Below are 21,969 nucleotides of genomic sequence, written 5' to 3' on the forward strand. Positions count from 1 at the left end.
TTTGAACACACGGGGAGCCAAAGGGAACAGGTGGAATCAGGGAAGACAATCAGACCGTTGTTGCTTTTCTAAGTTGAGCGGCTAACCATTAAACGCGATGACTTCTTGTTAACACAAAGTTTCTGTCCCATTAAACCGGAGGAACATTGAACAAAGAACTTCAGCACTGACTGTCCAACGGAAATGATCAAATCAATGCTTATAGTTCGTGTGTTAATTTCAAAGTTTAAGTTCGAATCAGCATCAGAGTGAGAACAACAGGAAATGTGGCCCTGAGGAAATACTTTGATCAAACTTATTATTTTCTCCTTTTTGCTGAAATCTCTGATGAATCTTTTCTCTTTGTCTTCACAGTAAACTTTGACCACTTCCAGATCTTACGAGCCATTGGAAAAGGGAGCTTTGGAAAGGTAATATAGCTTTTTTATTTGTGCGCGTGCATGTTTGAGTGTGTGTGTACGTGCTCTGGACCCTTAATTACCCACCACATTCATTATCTCTAAAGAATCGGAGATGCCGGCTGAACTGGCTGAGAGAGATTCTGCTTTACACCTCATCACATTATGGCGCTTAAAAGATTATTAATTTTTCTGTTTTAATAACCGTATTCAACAGAGCTTATGTAATTCCTTCTGTAAAGTCACTTTGAGGACAGCCAATTAGCTTTCTCATCTCGTGGCAGCCAACCTGTTGGGAGTTCTGACCCGACTTCTCCATTTAATTACAGAGCAGCACATTACTGTGGCTGCATTTGTCTTCATGTTCATTGGCGGAGCTGAATACAATGGGGAGAAAACATTGCGTGTGTGTGTGTGTGTGGGTGTGGCATACTGTGAAACCAAATTACTGCTGTTCTTTTCAACACATTTTTTAGAATCAATTATGTTTACCAACGATGATATTGGCACCTGGGACAGACATTATGTTAGTTGAAGAATTTCCCTCTCTTTGCACTGAATGCCCGTATCGGGCTTCTGTAATGACTTTTGGGCGTAATGTGTTTTGCATCAACACACAGCTGAGCGGCGAAGATTGGAACAGTTTTTCCTCATATTATATCCAAAACATCAAAGCTAATATTTGTCCTTTGAAGCTGCTTGTGTCTTTGTGCGCCTTTTACAAATTCTTTCTGCTTTGCCTCTCTCAAATTACAATCTTTTCTTCTTTAAAAACATGTCCCTTGGTTATGATAAGTCATCGCACAATGCCAAATGCATTAGCATGTTAATTCCTACTTATTGCTGCTGTCACTCCCCTTGTGATACTAAAGGAACTCTGCTAAGCTAGGAAGCAGAATACACTGCGATTTTTTTTGTATTTCATCATCATTTGCACTTAATCTAATATCTCAAAGTAATCTCCACATGTAAATAACATGTTTATTATTATTATCATTATTGTTTGTTTATTTTTAGGATCTAAGTGTTGGTCCAAAAGCATTAGCTAAGCCAAGAACTTATAGCTCTGTTTAAAGAGTGCAGCGTCAAGATGCTCTGGCAACTAAGCTAACTCTGCTCCAAAGCTGTCATTGCAGGAAAAAGAATGAACCGTAGATTGTCTTTCAGAATACCTTCACAGTGCAGGTAAAACAGTATACATGCATGTACAGTGGCATGCAGAAGTTTGGGCACCACTGGCCAAATTTTCTGTCAATGTGAACAGTGAAGATTTCCAAAAGATCTCCAAAAGACAAAAGGAAAAGCAGCACCCTGCAAAACAATGTGAACCCCTGAGCTCTCAGATAACTTTAACTAAGGGATTTGAGAAAGGTTGCACATTTCAAGGCTTTATAAATACCCAGACTCCTCTAACCTTGTCCCAACAATCAGCAGCTATGGGTTCCACAGTTCTACACAAGCCTGCTAATGAAGTATTGATCTGAATCAGGTGTGTGGAAGCAGGGAAACATCTAAAACCTGCAGGACAGCGGCCCTCGAGGACCGGATGTGGACATCCCCGCTCGAAGCAGTTGCTTAACACACAAAGCAGGAGAAGGCTATTAGAAGATAGCAAGTGTTTTTAGGTACTTATTTCCTCAGTTTGAAATGTAATTAAGAAATGGTAGTGAACAGGAACTGTGGAGGGCAGGATTGCTAGAAAAGCAAGTCAGAAGCCCCGTTTGACTGCAGAAGACCTCCAGGAAGTTTTGGCAGACTCTGGAGTTACACTATCTTATTCTTTACACTGTGGTACACTGTGATACACACGGGGCACATTTCACGGGTCGAGGGAATAATGGATTCAATTAAATGAAGCAAACATAACACCATCTGTAAAAAAGCTGAAGTTGAAAAGAGGATGGCTTCTGCAAATGGATGTAAAGCCTCAAGAGGCTCAAGCTGAAGGTTTTGCCCTCAGTGTCCTGACCTAAACATCATTAAAAATCTGTGAATAGACTTTAAAAGACGGCCCGGGAATGTCACAGAACTGGAAAACTTTTGTCAGGAAGAATGGACAAAAATCCCTCAAATGGGAAGTGAAAGACTCTTGGCTGGCTACAAAAAGTGTTTTACAAGCTGTGGTAGTTGCCAAAGAGGGTGCTCCCAGGTACTAACGTGCCCAAACCTAACCCCTTTTCCCTTTTTTTGTCATTTTGAAAATCACAATCAACTGTTCACATTAAAAGAAATGTTGACCAGGGGTGCCCAAACTTTTGCATGCCACTGTGTCTAGTTCAAATATGTAATAAGAAGCGATATATGAGTGTTTTGTGGAATGCATGGATGAGAAAATGCATTGTTTAGGACCTAAATCGAGTTAAAAGGTGCTAAGTGTCGACCCTTTACCATTTCACCGTTTGTACCTTCTTCTAAAGAGACAAACTGCACTCGCACAGACAGATAAATGCTCAGAGACGTGCAGAGGAAGTTTGTCCTTGCCAGAGGTCACATTGTTTTTGTTTTCTGGCCCACTGTGGCCACACTCTGTGTTCCTGCTGCTTCTAAACACCGAACAGCACAAGTTTCCAGCTTCTCATAAAACACACTTAACTGGGCGGGGATTTGGTTGGAAGATGTTTGAACAAACCAAGGTGGAATTTCATATTTTTAGACTAGTCTTAACACCTTTGATTGTTGCCTTTTGTGTCATAAAGTATAGCTTTAGTCTCTGTACTATACTTTTCAAGAAATGAAATGTTGTGTATTGTGTGTGTAGCTGGAAATGGAAGAGAGGTGTTTATCTCACCGTGGCTTGAAACACAATCTTTACACTGTAGCCTGTGTAGGTAATCCAAGAAGGAGGTTCTGTACTGTAGATGTGTGTGTGTGGACTTGTGAAAGTGTTAAAATGAATCTTGCGGGGCTTGCTCCTGCATGGCAGGGAGTCCTGAGTGATGTTGGACTTGAGAAAGGAAAACGGAGGATTCCTTCTCACCCAAGAGCCATTTGCAACCACAGGAGACTCTGCTTCTCAATGCACTTCATATCCGTTTTGTTGTGCACTTTGCAGTCTTTTATATACATCAGCGTCTTCGTTTCAATCTCACTCTTTAATCTCAAAAGATTCTCTTTGGGTATTTCGTTCCTGTCTTCAAACTTTTGAAGACGAGGTTTTTTGTTCTTTTTTAAATCTCACTGTGGCCGCACTGCTCTCAGTGAACAATTTACTCTGCTATGTGTCCCAGGCTGACAGGTTGTTTAAGAGATGTGGTGATACCTTAAAACGGCGGTTTGAAAATTCAGTGGTTGAACATTATATTGTGAGACACATCCCCTGGCAGCCAATTAGGAATACTGGCAGCCAAAGACCCGGCGTCAAAAATCCCCCGCTGCTACACCTGCTGCCTGTTAATATGGAGTGATGCCACAGGTGTGTGCTCATACTGACACAAACTCTACTTGAAAAGCCAAACTCAGGACTCAATAAATCAATTGATATAACAAACACAAGGTCCGCAGCTAACTGCTGGTGCTGTTTGTGTCGGCTTTCAGCAAACCATTCCTGTAGGTCTGTCCAATTTTGAGTTATTTTGGTAATTTATTTAGGATTTATTCAGTAAATATCTTTACTGCGAGCGTTAAATTCAAAATTACAGCAAAAAGCAAACAGGACTGTGGTTAAAATGCATGCTGAGCCAATGGTAGCGCATGTGTTGTTGTCGCTGTGTGTAAAACAACATTCAAACTGAGATATCTGCGATCGCTTCAGTCAGGACGGGAGGCGCGAGCTGCGATGGTTGAGCCAGCAGCATGACCGGTTGGGAGAGAGAGCGCAGATGGTGACAAGACGTCAATCTCTGATTATTTTGCGGTGGTTAACATAGAAATACATGCCACCTGTGGAAATGTGTAACAGTGACATGAACAGATTTTTGAGTTCATTCATCTTAAGCTTTTTTTTTTCTTCTATTTTGACTGCTCAGTGAGCTGCCATTTGTGAGCCCCGACACTCCATTGAGAATCAGTGTTTCAAACCTTCAGATCTGCCTCAACCACCCAGCAGTTTAGGCCTCAAAGGAAAGAGGCACATTGTTGAAATAGCTCCTTACAGAAAAGCCGCAGTGTGTTGAGTTCTGGATGCTGTTGGTCAAAATGCACCTATAGACTCATGCCAGAGTTGGCCCTCTCAGTCCCGTCTTAATGGTGTTAGTGTATTTCTCTCCTCTGATTATATTTCCCTTGTTGTTTTCGATTGTTTTTGAGCTACAATTTTAGTGAAAACTGTTCAAATCTTTGTCACACACACTTGTTTTACTCCCTCTGTCAGCAGAAAGTAAGACTTTAAGTGGGGAGGGGGGGTGTTAATTTTCATTTAAAAGCATAACCACTGTCAAACGGTTAGTAAATTATCTTTTATTCTTATGATTTACTTCTTTGATCTGTCACTGTTTCTCAAACCTCCGCTGCCATTATGGTGCGTTGGATGGTAATTGGGAAACTCGGCTTTGTAAGGTTAAAGAAAATGCCACAAGGATTCAGATTTCTGTCAGTAATTAGAGTAAGGCTTCCCTAAAAGCTAAATGCTTCTGAAATACAATCAATGCAGCATTACTCTGTAACGAAGGGGTTGGAAAGGCTTACTTTTAAATTCTACATTTACAAACCTTGACTGTTTATTATACCTTTCATTTTGTGTTTTTTATTTCTAGCACTTTACAGACGATTTAAGTGAAAAATGGAGAAAAGTCTGATGAAAATAGAGTAGAGACGATTGGAGAGGGACACAAAGTAGGACTTGTAAGTGGTTTATACTGAAGTCTGTCTCAACAAAGGGCAAACACTTGTCCCTGCAGCCGTCTCAACAATGGCCTTCTGTCGCTCTTCCTGTGGATTCCTTCACAGAATCCACAGGAAGACTGACAGAGGGCTGAAGCATCTCCAACAGTGAGCTGATGACCACTCCATACGTCAACCGTGTGCCACCAAAAACAGACTATGAAGAGGTCTACGGTGTGGAGGGACAGAGAGGATGCATTACAAAAAATGCAACCAAGCAGGCTCTCTGCCTTTTTGGTCAGGTCAGGTTGGTGCTTGTTAATTAATTTCAGGTGCTGGAATACTTCACTTCCAGTTAATGTTGTTTTAAGAGATTGTCAGTGAAGTAACCTATATCAGCAAAGTGATGTAGTATCATTAAGGATAAAATATGGCATTAATATTACTTGAATGCCCACATCCTCTCCGTACTTCTCCCTCTGATGTTTCGGAGCATCTGCACTCTGGCAGATGGGGTGAGGAGTGACAGTAGCAAGGTGTGATTCATTCTTAAGCAAAGCTCGCTTGTGACATGACTGCTACAGCTCTGGAAGGTCCACGTACAGCCTTAGAATCGAGATAATTGCCTGCTTCGTCTTCTCTCCCCACCTTTTCCTCATGAGCATGGCACTATGCCCCCCCCCCCTGTGCCGCTCCATCTTTTCGCCTCCGGCAGCGTTGGAGGACTGGTGTTTCAGCTGAAGGGCTCATTAAAGCCTGTGCGGGGGGGGGGTAGACCCTCAAGGGGGGACATGACAGTCATCGGTCCTGACAGCAGTTTAGTGACAGCTCCCTAATGCCAGCAGTCACATGGACAGGTTAACATCGAAACAGAGAGAGGCGAGGCGGATGCTGAGAGACGAGGAAGGTCAGAGGTAGTGGAGGAACTCAGCTGGTGGTTTCTACATCTTCATTCCCTTTGCCATGCGGGCATTTCACTTGGAATAAACCTCATTAGGGCACAGTGTGATGGAGGTAGAAAAACTGAGACTGGCGGTGGCAGTAAGTGGGTGTTGGAAGAGACACAAGGGCAAAAGGACAGCAAGAGATACGGTGACATGCTCATCATATTGGAGAAAGGTACCAGCGGCAGTGGAAAGGACAGTCGATGATGAAGCCTTTGTGAGCATTTTCTCTCTTTGTTAGTGCTGCAGGGCTTCTAGTCAGCACGCTCGGTGTCCACCTACCTCTATAGACTGACAGTGGAGCCAGATATTGCTTCTATAGCCTTCTCCCTCCCCATTTACGTTCTAGCTTCAGGTGTGAAGCAGAGAATTCGTTTTACAAAGTGCAGCTTTGCAGCCCAGCCGAAGTGTAGCCCTGGGCAACCCTTTAGCCTAAAAAAACGCCGGCTGTTCCTTCACACTTAACCCTCGGTAGCTTTTGCAGTACACAGCTCTAATGCACAGCCGCTAAAAAGAAGCAGGGACCATATGGATAAAATGACTCGAGGACTTGGAAATCTGTTTGGAGACATTTCCAGGGAGCTTGTTTTTCTCTTTGCTTATTTTTGCTTTATAATTCTTACTGTATTTTTGTTGATATGTTGGCTGAGATTCTGAAATTTACAAAAAAAAAAAAGATAGATAATTTGAAGGCATAGATATTAACATTCCTGCCAGCGGGATATCACATACGTGGTAATGCTGGAAGTCACAAAGTCACTGTGACCTCTGTAAGTTTCCACTGCAGTCTGCATCTTACTTAAAAAGTTTTACAAAGTTCTGTACACATACACACTAATGAGCTATCTACCCTGAGTGTTGCAACATTTCCACTAACAGCCTGGTTAAACTCTTGCCTGTATTCATTATCATTCCAGCCATTCTTCCTCTGAGAATACCTCAAGTATCAGTATTCACATGTATACACATCATTATTTAATCCGCTGCCTGTCTTAGCCGGACATAGGAGGGAGTTTTGTTTCGCCTCCACATTTTTTATATCTGTGAAGGTCCATGGAGAATGAATTACTGTGGCAGGAGTCAGCATTTTGCGTCTCAGGATAAGGTTATATTTTCTGATTTGAAATCTCATCCAAATCTGTGATAGAATAAGTTGTTTGGCTTTAAAAGTTCAGATAAGAATTCCATCAAATTGTGGTCGGTGTCCTTTCATCGTCGGTGCACCCTGCCTCGCCTGGACACGAGGGAACACCAGACACAGACATAAAGATGTTCAATGAATCATTTTAGGATCCTGAAAAAGAAAAAAGACACCATAACCACCAAAAGTAAGGAGGACTATTGACAGTTTGAAAAGCCCCTGCCTTGCATAACACTTCCTCAGCTGAGGTTTGGAGGAAGGGTAAAACTCAGTTTTTAAGTTCATATGAATGGCCACATAATAGGCCATATAGGCCATCTGAATGGGTCACATGAGTGAGAGGAAAACTGATTTAAATTGATCAAGTGCTGGGTTGTTTAGCTCACTAGCCAAGTTACCTATACCAAGGGTTTAATTGATGACAATCTTACTTGAAAAAATCATATTCTGTCTATTTCTAATAAGATTGTAAAGAATAAGATTGGAGTAATCGGAAGAAAACGGGATCTATTGCCTGGTAAAATCTTGATTAATTTATATTATACTATTATCTATCCTTTCATTTAATTTTGTAATATTAATTAGGCATTTAGTACTTTCAAGAGCTCCCTCAATTGTATTCTCACCTTACAAAAACAATTCATCTAAATGATAACATTTTCTAACAGATTCGCTAGATCCACAGCCCTGTTTCAGTCCCCGAGTATTCCTTCCTATTTTTGCCGTAAATATGTTTCAAATATGTATTTTTGTTTATCTGTCCTATCTGTTTCCAGACTGTATTTCAGTTCAATTTCCAGATTCATCATTTCAACACCAGGTCAGCAAATAATCTCCATTTTTCAAGCCTACCTTTACTCAGTTCTCAATTAGGCTTAGAGGGCCTCACTTTTGGAATTCATTACCAATTCACCTCAGAAATTGTACAAGCATAAAATCATTTAAGAAACAATTAATTCACTTTCTATTGGCCCAGTTAAGCAGTTAAGCACCCACATATTTTCTTTACACCACCACACAATATTGCTTTTCTCTCTCTCTTTTCTAATTGTTGTTCTTCACATTATTGTAAATTAAGTTTATGTTGAATGTGTATCTTTAGGAGGACCACTTGATAAGCCCGTAGGGTTTTTTTTGTTTCTCCTGCACATTTGCTTTATCTATTGTATTCTTCGTATGTTTTTTTGTTGTTGTTGTTTTACCTTTTAATATGCCATTTTATATAGCTTTCATTTGCTAATAAATAAATAAAATAAAACAGATAAAAACACTAGAATTACTCCAAGGTTGGCATTTTACATTACATTTACTGAATAAGTGTACAACTTAGCAATCCTTTGATATTTGTTAAACACATTAGTTAGTCATCACCCCAACAGCGTTTCTTTCTCGGGTTCATCCAGTAAACGTTCATCAGACTCCTTCAAGACCTTAAAGTCTGGTGGAGCTGCTTTCACTGATCCAGTATTACACAAACCTGAAATAGCTTAATAATGAGAAGCGGGTGAAGATTAAAGTCACACGGGGGGGGGTTAACATAAAAATGATAATGGCCCCATCAACTCAATTATATTGTAATGATGCTGCCTCTCACATTACCATCTTTCATCTCTGTTAGATAGGATGATTCAGTCAGTTTCTGTGTGAAGACATGAAAGCCAGGTAAGGGAGCAAATGTTTTTGTCTGCTGTTGCACTTTCCTGAAAGAAAATGTGTTTTATGCATCTTAACACCAGCTGCTACCAACAGCTGAAAAAAAACTCCCGGGCGCAGTCATTATTTTAGCCAGTACATATGCAGTTGCTGGTAGTGGGTAGACCTAGAAGCAACGGTTTCGTTCTACATCTGAAATCAAGGACACTCATTTTCAAATATTATTTAAAGGTTGTAAATAAGGAGTATTAAATCTGCCTCATATGGTGTCATTGTAAATGGCATACATGCTCTGCGAGAACAAAAAGCTTAAAGTCGGAGCACGAAAATATGTTACGGTTGTGCGACACACTGAGAACTGTGTTGAATTGTGGAGTCGGACTGTTAAACATTTTCCTATAAATTTTCTGTTCAGCATTTTCGGAACCAGGTCTCCATGATGTTGTAGAGCTCAAGATAAGTGGGTATTTCAGGGAAGCAAAATTTAACCTTACTCACACTAATATTATGAATAAGCCTAACACATTAGCTTCAAACTATGTATCTGAAAACTAGCTAGCTAACTGTTCTGCAGGTAGGAAACACAATGTGAATTACTTTTGTGAAAAGCCAGCACTGCGTTGCGGAGTGCTGGCTTTTTTTTTTGTGCTGAGGCGCAATGGTATGGAGTTGAGGATCACCGCCAACACCTGTCTCATTTTTCACATATTAGTTATACCATTTTTTATCTGAGACTGATGGAATTTACTGTACATCAGTACACAAAGGCACCGTCTGAATTGAGTCTTTCTGCTTGTATGCCCATGCTATGCCAATATCTTGGCTGAATTCTTGGCAGGACATACCAGTCATGGTAGATGACTTTTAACATGTGCGTTTGTAATTCTACATCAAATTAACCGGATTTACCCTGTCATGCGATTAATTTGAGCAGATTTGGGGATCTGTCACTCAGGGTCCCTGATGCCCTCAGCCTTTCAGAGCAGAGAACTTCCAATTTTATTATGATTTTAAAACCTAATTCTATCTACTTGGTGAAGGCTCTAAACATTATTTACCTACCAAGCCATATGTTTGGCACATAGATGCGGTGGTTAATGACCCTGTTTTTTTGGTGTTGTGACTAACTGAAACTCTTATTTCTTTTTGCTTTACTCAAACTTTGATAGCAATGGGGGCTAAGGCATAACAAAATAAGTCAGTTTGGGGAAAAAAGCTGGCATGTCAGTGTTGTGATCGGTCCCACAGGGATTGGAATGGTGCACTGAGTGACATTTCTATACAGACAGCTCAGGAGAGGAAACCTCAGAGAGAGGACCAGAGGTGTGAGCTGTCAGAACTGACAGCTGAACTGAAATACCATGTCAAGTCTCTGTCATTAACAAGTCAGGGATCAGTTTAACAGGGAGGGTGTCAGTCAGTGCAGATTTACTGAAAATCGACTGGTCCTCAGTTTTAACTTTAACAGAAGACATACAGTTTCTGCGAGGTCACGGCAGTATGAGTTACCTAACAGCATCTATTTCCGTCAGGATGATCTCAAACAACATAGCAGATAAGTGCTTGCAAATTCTTCCATGTTAATGCATATGTATGAGATACTTCATCCTTAATGAAACCCTCAGTTACTCCTCTAACGTCGTCAGTACATCTGAAGAGAATATACTGGAGATAAGCCTTACTTCTCTCTTCAGGCTCTCTTCAGGCGCTCTTTGTGCATCTGTATTCTCTTTCACTTTGATGCATGTAATGCTCATTATGCTGTCCTTATATTTCCCCACCTTCATACATGAGCGGCTTCAAAGCCTTTCTGTTTGTTCAATTCAAACTGGAGGTAAGCTCATTTATACGTTTGTGCTTTGAGAGCAAATTTCTCCTCTTTGGTGTCTTTTCCCAAGAGGTGTTTTTAGAATATTCATATTAGTTAAATCCCATCTATTTAAAGTTTTGCTTCAGTTTTACACACAAAACACTATATTTAGACGTCTTGTGCTTCTAATGTCAATTTTATAACCCCCCCCCTTTAAATTCTGCTGGTGTACTGCAGGCAAGACAACCAATTGTTTAGATATAGATCGGTATGGGGGCAGAATAAACAGCTTGGGGTTTAGCTAGGACTGCTGAATTATTACATCAACTCACTCGGGAACTTTGACAAAGTCACAAAGTTGGCAACAGTGGAGAGAAGTTGTGAGCAAGTGCAGCTCACCTTGCTCCTGACAAATGCAGAGAGTAGGGCCAGCAAAACTTTACCAGCAGAACAGATCGAGTCCTACTGTGCTGGCATGCTAATCAATTAGAGGTCGATTCATTGCTGTGGGAATGTCCAACAGATGCGTAAAACCTACTTCCCTTCAGGAATTGCCCTCAGTATATTGAAATATTTCATATCCTCGATTTTGGATAGACTGCTCTGGGTCCCAGAAAGTTTGATAAAGTATGTATTGCATACCAGCATCCAACCCAACAAGCAATCATAGTGACTGATCATACTAACATACAAATAAGGTCTCCTTTTGAACATGGAACAATCGCAATGATTATTTACATTTTTTCTTACTTTTGCTCATAAGTCCAATCCATGACTTCTCTTACTGATGGTCACGCCTGCAGTAATAGTTCATCTTGCAGCTGAAGAAATGGATAGCCCCGCTCAGTAAACACTCACTTTTCCTGCAGGCTGACAGCAGGACACATCCAGTGGAATGAACCAAATGAAAGTGCAAATTGCTCCTTCTTCCCCCTGGATGACATGTTTATTAGACCCTGAAATTGTATTTGCCTGGCTTGCCTCTTTGAAAGCACTCTTTCCAAAATTTATGCAGAATTTTGGCGACAAGAGCATATATGGACGAGGAGAGTGTATGTTTCCAGGTTTTGCCGCACTTGTAACAACTCTTTTTCAATCACAGCTCACGGGCGTTAATCCATTGCACCATCAGCGAGAACATTCTGAAGCTTAAATTGAAGGAATGATGGAGGTCAGCACCTTATGTGCAGTATACTTCTGGTGAAGTTCATAGAAAAAAACTCAATCTGCTCTGTCTCTCTCCCATCCTCCCTCCTCTCAGGCAGCAGTCTTCTGTCTGTCCGTGCTGCTGCCATGTGTCTCAGTCAAGAGCTTTCGGTCGATTTGGCACTCGGCTGACCTAGAAAACACAAAAACTGCAGCTTCCAGTGTGCGTCCACTAAATTTAAAACCCAGCCTTTTCTCCTTGGTGCCTTGTTGTCCCAGGAGCTTTAGACCTCCTGACAACAATTGATAGGACGGTAATCTAAAGCAGAACAGTGAAGGGGATGAGGAGCAGGGCAAAGGCGCCGGATTGGAAAGGTAAACAACGCACAGACATCCCTCGGATTTCACAGCGATGCACCGCTTTGAAGCGCAACATGAAAGAGTCGAAGACCAAGTGATGTGTTCAGCTAATAAGCATTTAATAAGGCTGTGTGTTCAAGAGCACGTAACATTGAGATTAATCAGTGGGAGGTCTGGGTACAAATAGAAGAGCAGAGAGATGGGTTCAGAGCGAGATCACTTTTTTTTTACACACTGAAGATTTAAAGTTGCCAAAGGGGCTTTTGGTTTTATGCTCATTTGTTTAGGCTGCTGCCAAGAGTTCAGGTACACAAACACACCTACAGGATTCAGACTACTTTGTTGGGACTCTTTCAGGACTTTGATTCCCAGTGTTTTGAGATTAACTTAGTACCTGGTATGGCATATCAACTATATGTACTTTTCATCCGGGCGAACATAGATGTTGATGACGACTTCACTTAGGCAAGTAGCATCTAAGAGGATTGCAAAGTGGGACCTGATCATGGGACTTCTGCGTAGGTTTAAGTTTTGGGCATCAGTTTTCCACTTTTCATCAGATTGGCGAACTGTACCTTGGGATTTGTTGTTTCCATGTATGGAAAAAAAGCATTTTTAATGGTAATTTAACTAGGAAGAGTTTCATTGTTATCAAATCATCACGATCATAATACGGAACTCAGCTGAGAAACAAAGATCCAACTGTTAATACACATGCAGCATGAATAAACATGCTGATGAATTCATTAGTCATGCTTACAATAAGTGATTCATGCCCACATGTGAGATATTAGTGACTTGTGTTGTAAACTGTATGCTGGAAGCAGCGGTTTCAGTAACCTGTTAGAATCTGTTAGACTCAACAGTGACCGTGAGCTCATGAAGCAGAAACTTAAAGCAGCAAAAAGGAATTAAGCCACACTTAAATGTATTATTCGTGCCATCCGTTCCTTTTCTTACAGTAGTTATGATTGTGTTCGGATATTAAACTACTTCTCTCATATTATTCTTTTCATATTATGGATTCACTTTTACTGTATGAGTTGTGCAGTTATGGCAGTCTGAACTCAATGTTTTCTTTGAGCGAGAAAGTCAGCGCCGATGCCAGTATGACAGCCAAACAAGTGGGAGTCATTAAAAAGAGTCAGATGAGCTCCTTTTTGAATGCTGCATTTAAGATTAGGAAAAACGCAAAAATAAACTGCATCACAATGACAGCAAGAAATCCATATAAGCCATACTGTTGCCTTCTATCACAGTAATATATTGATATGCCACCCTGCTCTGTTATTGGATACCATAAATCAGCTGTAATGCCTCTGAAACCATCATGAGCCCTCTGGGGGTGCTGCTGCCAAGGTTTACAGCCACTGCAATACTTGAAATTCAATTGCTTTCCTGTGTCAAGTGTCCCTCAGCAAGGCTCGACACTCTCACCTTTCACTGACTTATCTGTGTTCATCGTAAAAGCCGCAACTAAGACTGGAGTTGTACTTGGTGGGATCTAATAACTCCTCTGTGATGGATGAAACACATTGTTAAAGGGTAGTTATGAACTTCCCGGTTTCCTGTTTTAAACATGGCTTGCAGCTTTCTCCTGTCGGCCTGTCAGCCTCACTCTGCCTCAGCCCCCCCTCCCCTCCTCCACACACACACATATTCTGTAATAACCGGCAGCGTAATGCTGAATTAAGCTAACAAAAGGTTACTGAATGTCTTGGGCCTCCAATCAAGATGAAGTTTTGAAGAAACGGTATGAGAGGGTGCCTCTTGGGCTTCATTAAGCTAAACAAAGGAATTACGAGCATGCAAAGCAGAAAGAAGTCATGTGGGAGACTTTTAGAAACATTTCCTCCAGCCCCAATGATATCAGATGCTTTTAAGTCTAGAGTATTAATCATGTTTTGATTTCAATTCTCCAACACCCCGTGGAATCATTATCCAGTGACCTACCGAATTAACATCCTCCGCCCATCCGGCAACTGGGCGAAAAGACCGAAGTTAGTGCCGGACTCATCATCTCAGCGGAATTTAAAATTAGTCTCATGATCTGCAGTAGATGGGTCATGCTAGCAGATAGGTCACCCTGAGTCTCAGCGGAATTTTCCGGCAAATTCTTCAGACTCACAGGGTCACATACATTTTTAATTTTTCCTTCTTTTTTTTGTATGTATAAAATACTCTTAATTTCTGCCACTTTCTTTCGAAAGATTCTCAATTTCAGCAATTTTGAGCCATTTTTACCCTCCCTGCTGGTTCTGTGCGCTGAATCTTTGATTATCTGTTTAATATGAACTGCTGAATTATTAATGGGTTGCTGTTTCTTTTTTTTTTTTAATCAGATCACTGCTAGATTCAGAACTGAGTTTATAAGTAGCTTCTCCTGTAATTGCTAATCATATTAGCTCTGTAAAGCATCCTCAGAGTTATTACACCATATGGGTGTATAACAGCGCTGGCTTTATTAAGAATATAGGAAGTTTTCTGGTGTTTTGTGGTAAGAACTGAGTCTCTCTGCCTGCCAGGTGCCCGTGGCTGACCCATGAAGATTAACTGCAGGAAACAGCCTGCTGAGTTCCTCATTATTGGTGCCGTTCTCCTTTCTTAGCACTGATTAAACAATGATTGTGCTGCTGGAAAAACAAAGTTAATGTCATGCTTCAGAGCTTAAAAGAATTAAAAGCAAGCTGTTGTGATGCAAAGCAGGGTTTCTTTCTGCAGCTTTTTCTGACAGACGGACACTATCATCTGTGGCACATCTTCCTGTGCCGCGTCCTTTCCTTTAAAATCCTCCACATCAAAAGGTTCTGCCCTTCTAACACTGTCCACAGAGAAATCGATAGGTCCCACCTTAATGTTTATCGTGTGTGCGCCTATTGGACCACCTTTAAAAAGCTCTCTTTAGGAGAGATAAATGGGTGCTACGTGCAGCTGGTGGTCGGAGATTACAGCCAACGTTGTGACAAGATTTCAGCCCGAGCCATGGCTGTCATCCTTCCGACTGCCTGCTGCCTGGAGACCGAATCTGAAAAGAAACCCTGTACACAGCCCATATCACTGACCGACTACCCCCTCCCCCTTAATTGTGTTTGCTCATTAACCACAATGCCATTCAAGTTCCCTGCTGCATGAAAGCAGTCTGATAGGTGCAGTGCTGAATTCATTGTCACTTGAACTAAAAAGAGTTTTACCTAAGCTCTGCAGAAACACTGTTCAAAGTTCAAACACTGTTGCACATTTAGTCTTCGACTGTAAACGAGGCTTCTGTTGGTCTTAATACAACCTCAGATCAAGAAAGGTTTGGATGGTGTGCAAAATGCAATAAAAGGAATGCTTTGACTTGTATTTCAGTGCAGACAGTATGAACCGAATGTATTTCATGTTTTGTTTCAAATGAATTTTATTGGTTTAAAACGTCATTTAAAGAACTTAAGTTTTACATTTCAGGCCTATAAACTGAAACCGTAAAGTTCTCATTCCTTTTCCCAACACTAAAGATGATGTGCAGGCTTTGAGAATACCAAGCAATGACGCAACATCCCTGGAAAATGTGTGGTTTTAAAGGTAGCAAATGTTGCATTGAGATCTCGATGTACTTTTCTGCATTAATGCTGCCTCTGAGCCCAAAGAATCCAATTCCGCCTTTGGACAAGGTTATCGTAAAGCTTCCCTTTAGCATAGTTAAGTGTTAAGTGTCATTTGTGGATGTAACGCCATGTTGTAGCGGCTGACAAAGATGTTCATGTTGCAGTATCAGCCGTTGATGAATGAAGGCTCTTGATGCCTTGCTGTTCTTAGGCTACGTTCAAACTGCATGTCAAATGTGGCCCATATCTGAGTTGTTTTTTTTTTGTTTTTTTTGTTCATATGCGACACGGGTTTATTTTTTTTCATGTCAGTGCAAACAGCAAAAATCACATGAAATCCCGATTTGTGCCACTTTAGTATGGGTCATAAATTGGATACAGATTGGATATGATTTTTTTGCAACGAAGCCTCAGTCTGTACGGTCAAATCGCAATTAATGCGACTTCTACCTGACTCTTGATCAATGTTTGTCACAATTTGGCGCAGAAGGAGGTCACCACATGCGTCTGTCTCTTTTAAACATGATGGACGAGAACACAGACTTTAGCCAGCGGGGGACATAAGAAGCATTTGGGAGGATAATTCCTGTATCTACTGACATCGGTTCAGCGCAGTAACCTGTTCACACTGAAATCTTATACTGACCACATTAAAAAAGGAATGAACAAGCCAACAAAAAGTAGATATTGAGTCACTTACTAATTTACGTAGTTTCCATCTACATGTTTGAATGATGCAAATGTTGACATATTGTAAGATAGTCATTAAACTTGGTTGAAAGTGGTGGACTAAAAGCAAAACACTAAAGTGAAGCAGAAACAAACAAAGCCGATAAAACATTTCCCTTAAATGTTCTTACTGCACCGGACAGATGAAAAACGGCCTGTCAAAAACACTGAATGTGGCCAGGGCAATTTGGAGGCCGACTTAGATGAATACATAAAACTGTCAAATCCTCATGTTTTCTACATCCTCTCCTATTGTTGCGCTTTGACTGGAGCTCTTTGGAGGTGCTTTGCACCAAAAACCAATTGTTGACATTAATGTTGGTGGAGGGAATTATTCTATGTATTTTTTTTTGTCTTTTGGTGTCACTTGTTGTCGATTCTGTGAATATAGAATATTTTCTGATTTTTATCATCATAATCTCTTTGGCAAATGAACCTCCTCGGGGCACCTCAGTGGTGTCATGTACTTCTGTGCACCAGTGCATTTTTACACAGATCAAAACACACCCTAAGAGTTCAGACGAAGCAGATTTAACAGATGTTTGTGTCCTGCTTACTTTGTTTATTTGGGAGCCACGTTTTTTGGCTTCAGTGAAGCAACGCGTCTTCCTTTGGGTGGATAAACTTACGTTGGCTTGAGGATAGTAAATCCAGCGCTTGATAATTTATTACCCAGCTTTTTCCCTACATCCAGTCAGCTAGTAAAGAGCTTTGGCCTGAGAAAGCACAACCAACCTCGTCTCTGGCCAGTGTTCAAAGGTATTCTGTGAATTAGAATTTAACACTGCAAACTTTGCAATAGTTTCCAGGCTTAATGTGGCCATTAGCCTTTCTAAGGTAATATTACAAGATGAATTTGGTAAACTTTAGCATCCACGGCTGCTGATAGCTGGTCTTTGCCAGTGGCTCAGTCACATGCTGGCATGTCACAGCGATAGCTGCAATCTTCCATCTCAGCTGATTTGAGTCTTGCTGAAAATGTCTCCATTCATATGCAAATGGTGGCAAAACTTTCCGCCTCAATCCTCTCGCCTCTAAATTGTTACTTTTTTCCTTGCCCTATTCAAAACTCGTCTGATGCATTGAATTGCTAATATACTCTATGAATACATGAATAAATTCCTTTTAAAGTCATCGTTTTACTCGGCTGACCGGATCCTGAGGATTGCACATAATTTGAGTCTAATGGGGGAAGACTGAATGCAGGATATCTGATTGGTAGGGAAATGAGGCGTTTTACAGTCCATACAACTTACACACAATCAATAATGATAATGCTCTGAAATGGCCGATGCAGTTTTCTGTAAAAGAATAGTCTCTAAACACGGTCAGCACATGGAGTCACATAAAGGACAACACAAGCCTATTCAAAATAACAGGGATTGTATGACATTTGACATCGTACAGAAACCTCGAGACGGCAGATCCTCCCCTTCGCATCCCTGTCGGCTCTTTTTAGAGACATGAATATTTCATGAGTGAAAGTATTTCCTTCAGTATTTGCTTACAGTAGTCCCAGCCACTGGGGAGCACAAGCCGGTGTATTTCTCGTGCTGGTCCCAGGTCTGGATAAATGGTGAGGGTTGCGTCAGGAGGGGCATCCGGCGTAAAACGTGCCAAATCGACTCGCTGTGGCGACCCCCTAACCCTAAACCTAATGAAGGGAGAGGCTGAAAGAAGAAGAAGAAGATGATTTGCTTACAGTCGTATTAACTCGCCCTACTGAGCAACAAGCTCAGAGCTCCAAGGTTTCTCTGGGTTCATATTTAAGTTGGCAGCGGACATTTCCGTAACGTTATCAGGAAGTTCCATGAGAAAATTGACAGTTTTCAACATGATTTTCAGCAGTTCGGTCCTCTTATGTGATGGAAGGATTGATGAGAACAAATTAAAAACTCACAGGCATTTTAATCACTGGCAGAAATGAAAGAAATGAATGCTGACACTGAAGATGACTCACTGAACGAGATTCCATCGGGCTCTTTTATGACAGACGAACAGGAGCAGCTGCAACAGTAGTACTGACAGGATGTAGTAATTCTTTTTTTATGAGCTTTCAGAGAAATATTGCAGAGCACACTGTGTAAATCTGGATTGATAACTGAGAACACATGAAACACTCGTTATTTGTGCCCTTTTCTAAATGAAACCGGTCGGTTTTAGATAAATTTTTCTATTAACAAGGTTTCATTCCTTCATCACACTGTGGCTCAAACCAAACTTAGAATATAGCGTGGTATAATAGGATATAATCTTTTCAAGATTGCATTACATTTGCATAGAAATTGTGTTTTTTTCCTCCTCCGTGCTGTTTTCACCTTAACGGATGGCATCGCTGGGAAAATTGTTTTCTCTTCCAGTGAATGAAAATAAATGTTATGTCCAATCAGTGCTGTGAGCGCAACCACGATTTCCAGTCTGTCACTCATGCCTCGTTTAAAGTTGGCTCCTGCTTTACGGTTTGTCGCCTGGACAGTGAATGGGTGGGTGGATGGTTCACAGTGTAGTGAATTGTGCTGAACTGGCTGGTGGTTTGCAATGGAAATGGACCTTTTCTTGAAAAACTCGTCTTTTGTTCCCTGAAAAAATGATCATAGGAACTGTTGCTGCGCGTTATTGAGCTGAGGGCTTAAAAGGAGAGATTTTTAAGATCTAAAGTGTGGTTAAGCTGAAATCCGTCATTTTTAGATTTTCATATCGTAACAAAGAATATGTTTAGCATCGTGGAAATGCAAATTTTTGAAAATCTTTGTTTGAGACCTTTAAACAGGTGACGTCTGAGTGATCGCTCGCCCGCTGCAAATCTGGCAAAACTTCGGGACAAACGACTCTGGTGCTGCCAAGCGGGACCGAGATTTCTCTCCCACGGCAGGAACACCTTCCTCTGCTTCCACACTCCTCCGTTGGTGGGAGAGAAAAGCGGCAGCATTAGTACATGTGCGGTCTTATGGTTGCGGCTTGTTTGGCAGGCTGCCGCATTTTATACACTTCCATCTTTGTCTCTGAGTGATCATTACACATGAAGTAACCTAAATCCCAGTCGACTTTCACTTATCTGAATGACGGGTTGTGTTGAATTGATTCTATTGATTAATTGTTGTTGTTTTTTTGTTCCTTTTTCTTCCACCTGCTGAGTTTGTCTCACTAAAGTCTGATGAGGCGCTTTCATGAACGTTTCAAAGTGGGTTTGAAGGTGCACCGTGAGAGATCCAGACATTTTCAAAGAGGGGAAATCAGGTTCCTTGCTGTAGGGTATGCTTTACAGTGGCAGGGGCCGGCTTATCTTTTTTTTCTGACAGCATATTTTCCAGACTTGTGTTTGGTTGCACGATTTCAAATCTCATTTCTCCATAACAAGTGACAGTTGTGGCCCTGTGGAGCGAAGAAACTGAAAACCAGCTGATGATCATGACTCGGGAGACACCTGCTCTGTTTGACGGTCTTCCACTTTCCCTCACTGTATCACATATGTTGTATCGCCCCCTTCTGCACTGGCAAGCTATGTCTTCTTTAGACTGTCCGCCCTGGGTGGCAGTTGGAAGTTGTCTTTGCGGTGTGTTCAAGTGTTCTTTCATTTGTCCAGACGCTGGTGTTGCGTGGGAACCTCTCATCAGCGCTGGGTTCCTCACGCCATTTTGCTGTAGAAGGGCCCTAACGGAGCTTTCATCACGAACACACGGTTGAATTGATGAAGGAGAAGCAAAAGGTTTGAACAAATAAAGGACACAAGTGGTGAAAGTCTGAACAGGGAGAATCCAGAAAGAGGAAACTGGAGAGGCAGCGACAGAAGTGCCACAGATTTGAGCTGTGCTTGAGGAAGCCATGAGCACAATTATGTTGATGGTGTTTTACACCGTAATGGGTCTCCTCCTGCCATCATTCACATAATGTCTATTTCAACGCCTCATTTACCCTGGTGCTCAATCTTAAAACCTTTTTTTCCATTTACATTAAGTGGAAAAAATAAGTGGGTGGGGGAGGCGAACATTTTTTATTCATCACCGAGCGTAATTTCAGTGTAATGTGAATAAAACAAACGTGCATTTTGAAGCAACTCATTTCAGGCTGTTATCATCGTTTTCATGGAGAATGTTGGAGAGCGCATCTGCACAGCTGCACAAATATCCATCTGGATGGAAGAGAAACCTCGCCCTCCAGTTGGCACTTTTCCCCCTTTTTGAGAGAATGAAAGAGACAAATGAGGAAATGACTCGCCGAATTTTTCAGTTTTATCAGAGCCGCATAAGATGGCCATTAGCCATCTGACTGTAATGAGACCCGTGGAAAGATCCTTGGGTGGACAGTTCAGTCCAGCTAAGGACTAGTGTTCATGTTCTGTAAAAGGCGGTCACTTACTTCACATTAGTCAGAGACGGGTTTTAGAACTGCAACAACAGCAGAGGCGTTTGTTCCAGAAGAATTTTGATAGTTATTTTGAAATATGCTCATGCTTTGGTCTTTTTTCCTCTTTTTGACTGTGTTTACATGCACGCTGGAGGCCAGGTTAGTGGAGTAAATTAAGTTGAGAAGAAAAACAAAGGTGCACTTAAGAATGCAGGTGGTTGATAATCAGATTCGACCCTCACCCTCCACAGTAACTGCAGGCTAAAGCTGGCATATTTTAAATGTGATACAAGGATGAGTAATGTTGTTCCTGCTGTTCCGCTGCCACTCTCCGTGCTCACATGCTCGTGGTGGACGTAGAATCTTAAATAGATGAATAACAAGCTTGTGCCAGACAAACGGAGCTGCTTTCTCTTTTATAAAATCCAGGATTTTCTTAACCTGTTTCTCCAGTAATTAAAAACTTTTTTGTTTTTGTTTTCCTTTTGGTCCACTTAAGCATTTTATCAATGGTATAAAATCTGGTGGCAAACACTCGTTCAGATTAAATCGTAGAATTCATAGAAGACCGTACAAAGAGACACAAAAGTTCCCTGAAAGAGCTGGAAGAGTACGTACTCCTTTTCTGTGGAAGCTGCAGGGACCCCTCTCTTAAAGAAAGCCCACTCTGCTCTGATTGGCCAGCTCCACTGGCCTGAACAGGCACCGCCCACCATTCTTCACCAGCTCTTCTAGTGACTTTTTCTGGATTTATTGCCATAGTAAAACTATAAAAACATAGAATAAAAATAAAAACACAACAGTACAGATAAGATGCAGCTGTTTATTTGAAAGAAAAAAAATAGTCCACACACTTTAATGTTTTTGCTTTCCTTGGATGGACAGAAAGAAACATCTGTAGCAGCTCTCTGCCTTATGGATGAGGCCAATCATGACGACTGTAGAGCAACTCTAACGCGTGTAAATCCGATTTGGAAAGAAAGTGACTAAACTTTCAAAGATTGCCCCAGATATGTTCCAGTTACATTGTTTATTCATTCATTGAATTTTCATGCATTGCTAAACTACAGTTGTAACGGTCCTGGTCTCCTGGTTCACA

The 21,969-nt window shown here is 41.3% G+C and overlaps 1 protein-coding gene across 1 annotated transcript in view; it reads left to right on the plus strand.

The window, feature by feature from the left end:
* LOC140313372 (serine/threonine-protein kinase 32C-like) overlaps positions 1 to 21,969 on the plus strand; it is a 79,149-nt gene that overhangs the window by 26,037 nt on the left and 31,143 nt on the right. Inside the window, exon 2 of the mRNA XM_072391450.1 lies at positions 355 to 410. Within this exon, the coding sequence (XP_072247551.1) occupies positions 355 to 410 (56 nt within the window). The remainder of the gene's footprint in view (positions 1 to 354; positions 411 to 21,969) is intronic.

Source organism: Leuresthes tenuis, unplaced genomic scaffold (assembly GCF_036924035.1).
Source record: "Leuresthes tenuis unplaced genomic scaffold, fLeuTen1.0.hap1 SCAF_8, whole genome shotgun sequence".
In the NCBI taxonomy this organism is placed as follows: Eukaryota; Metazoa; Chordata; class Actinopteri; order Atheriniformes; family Atherinopsidae; genus Leuresthes; species Leuresthes tenuis.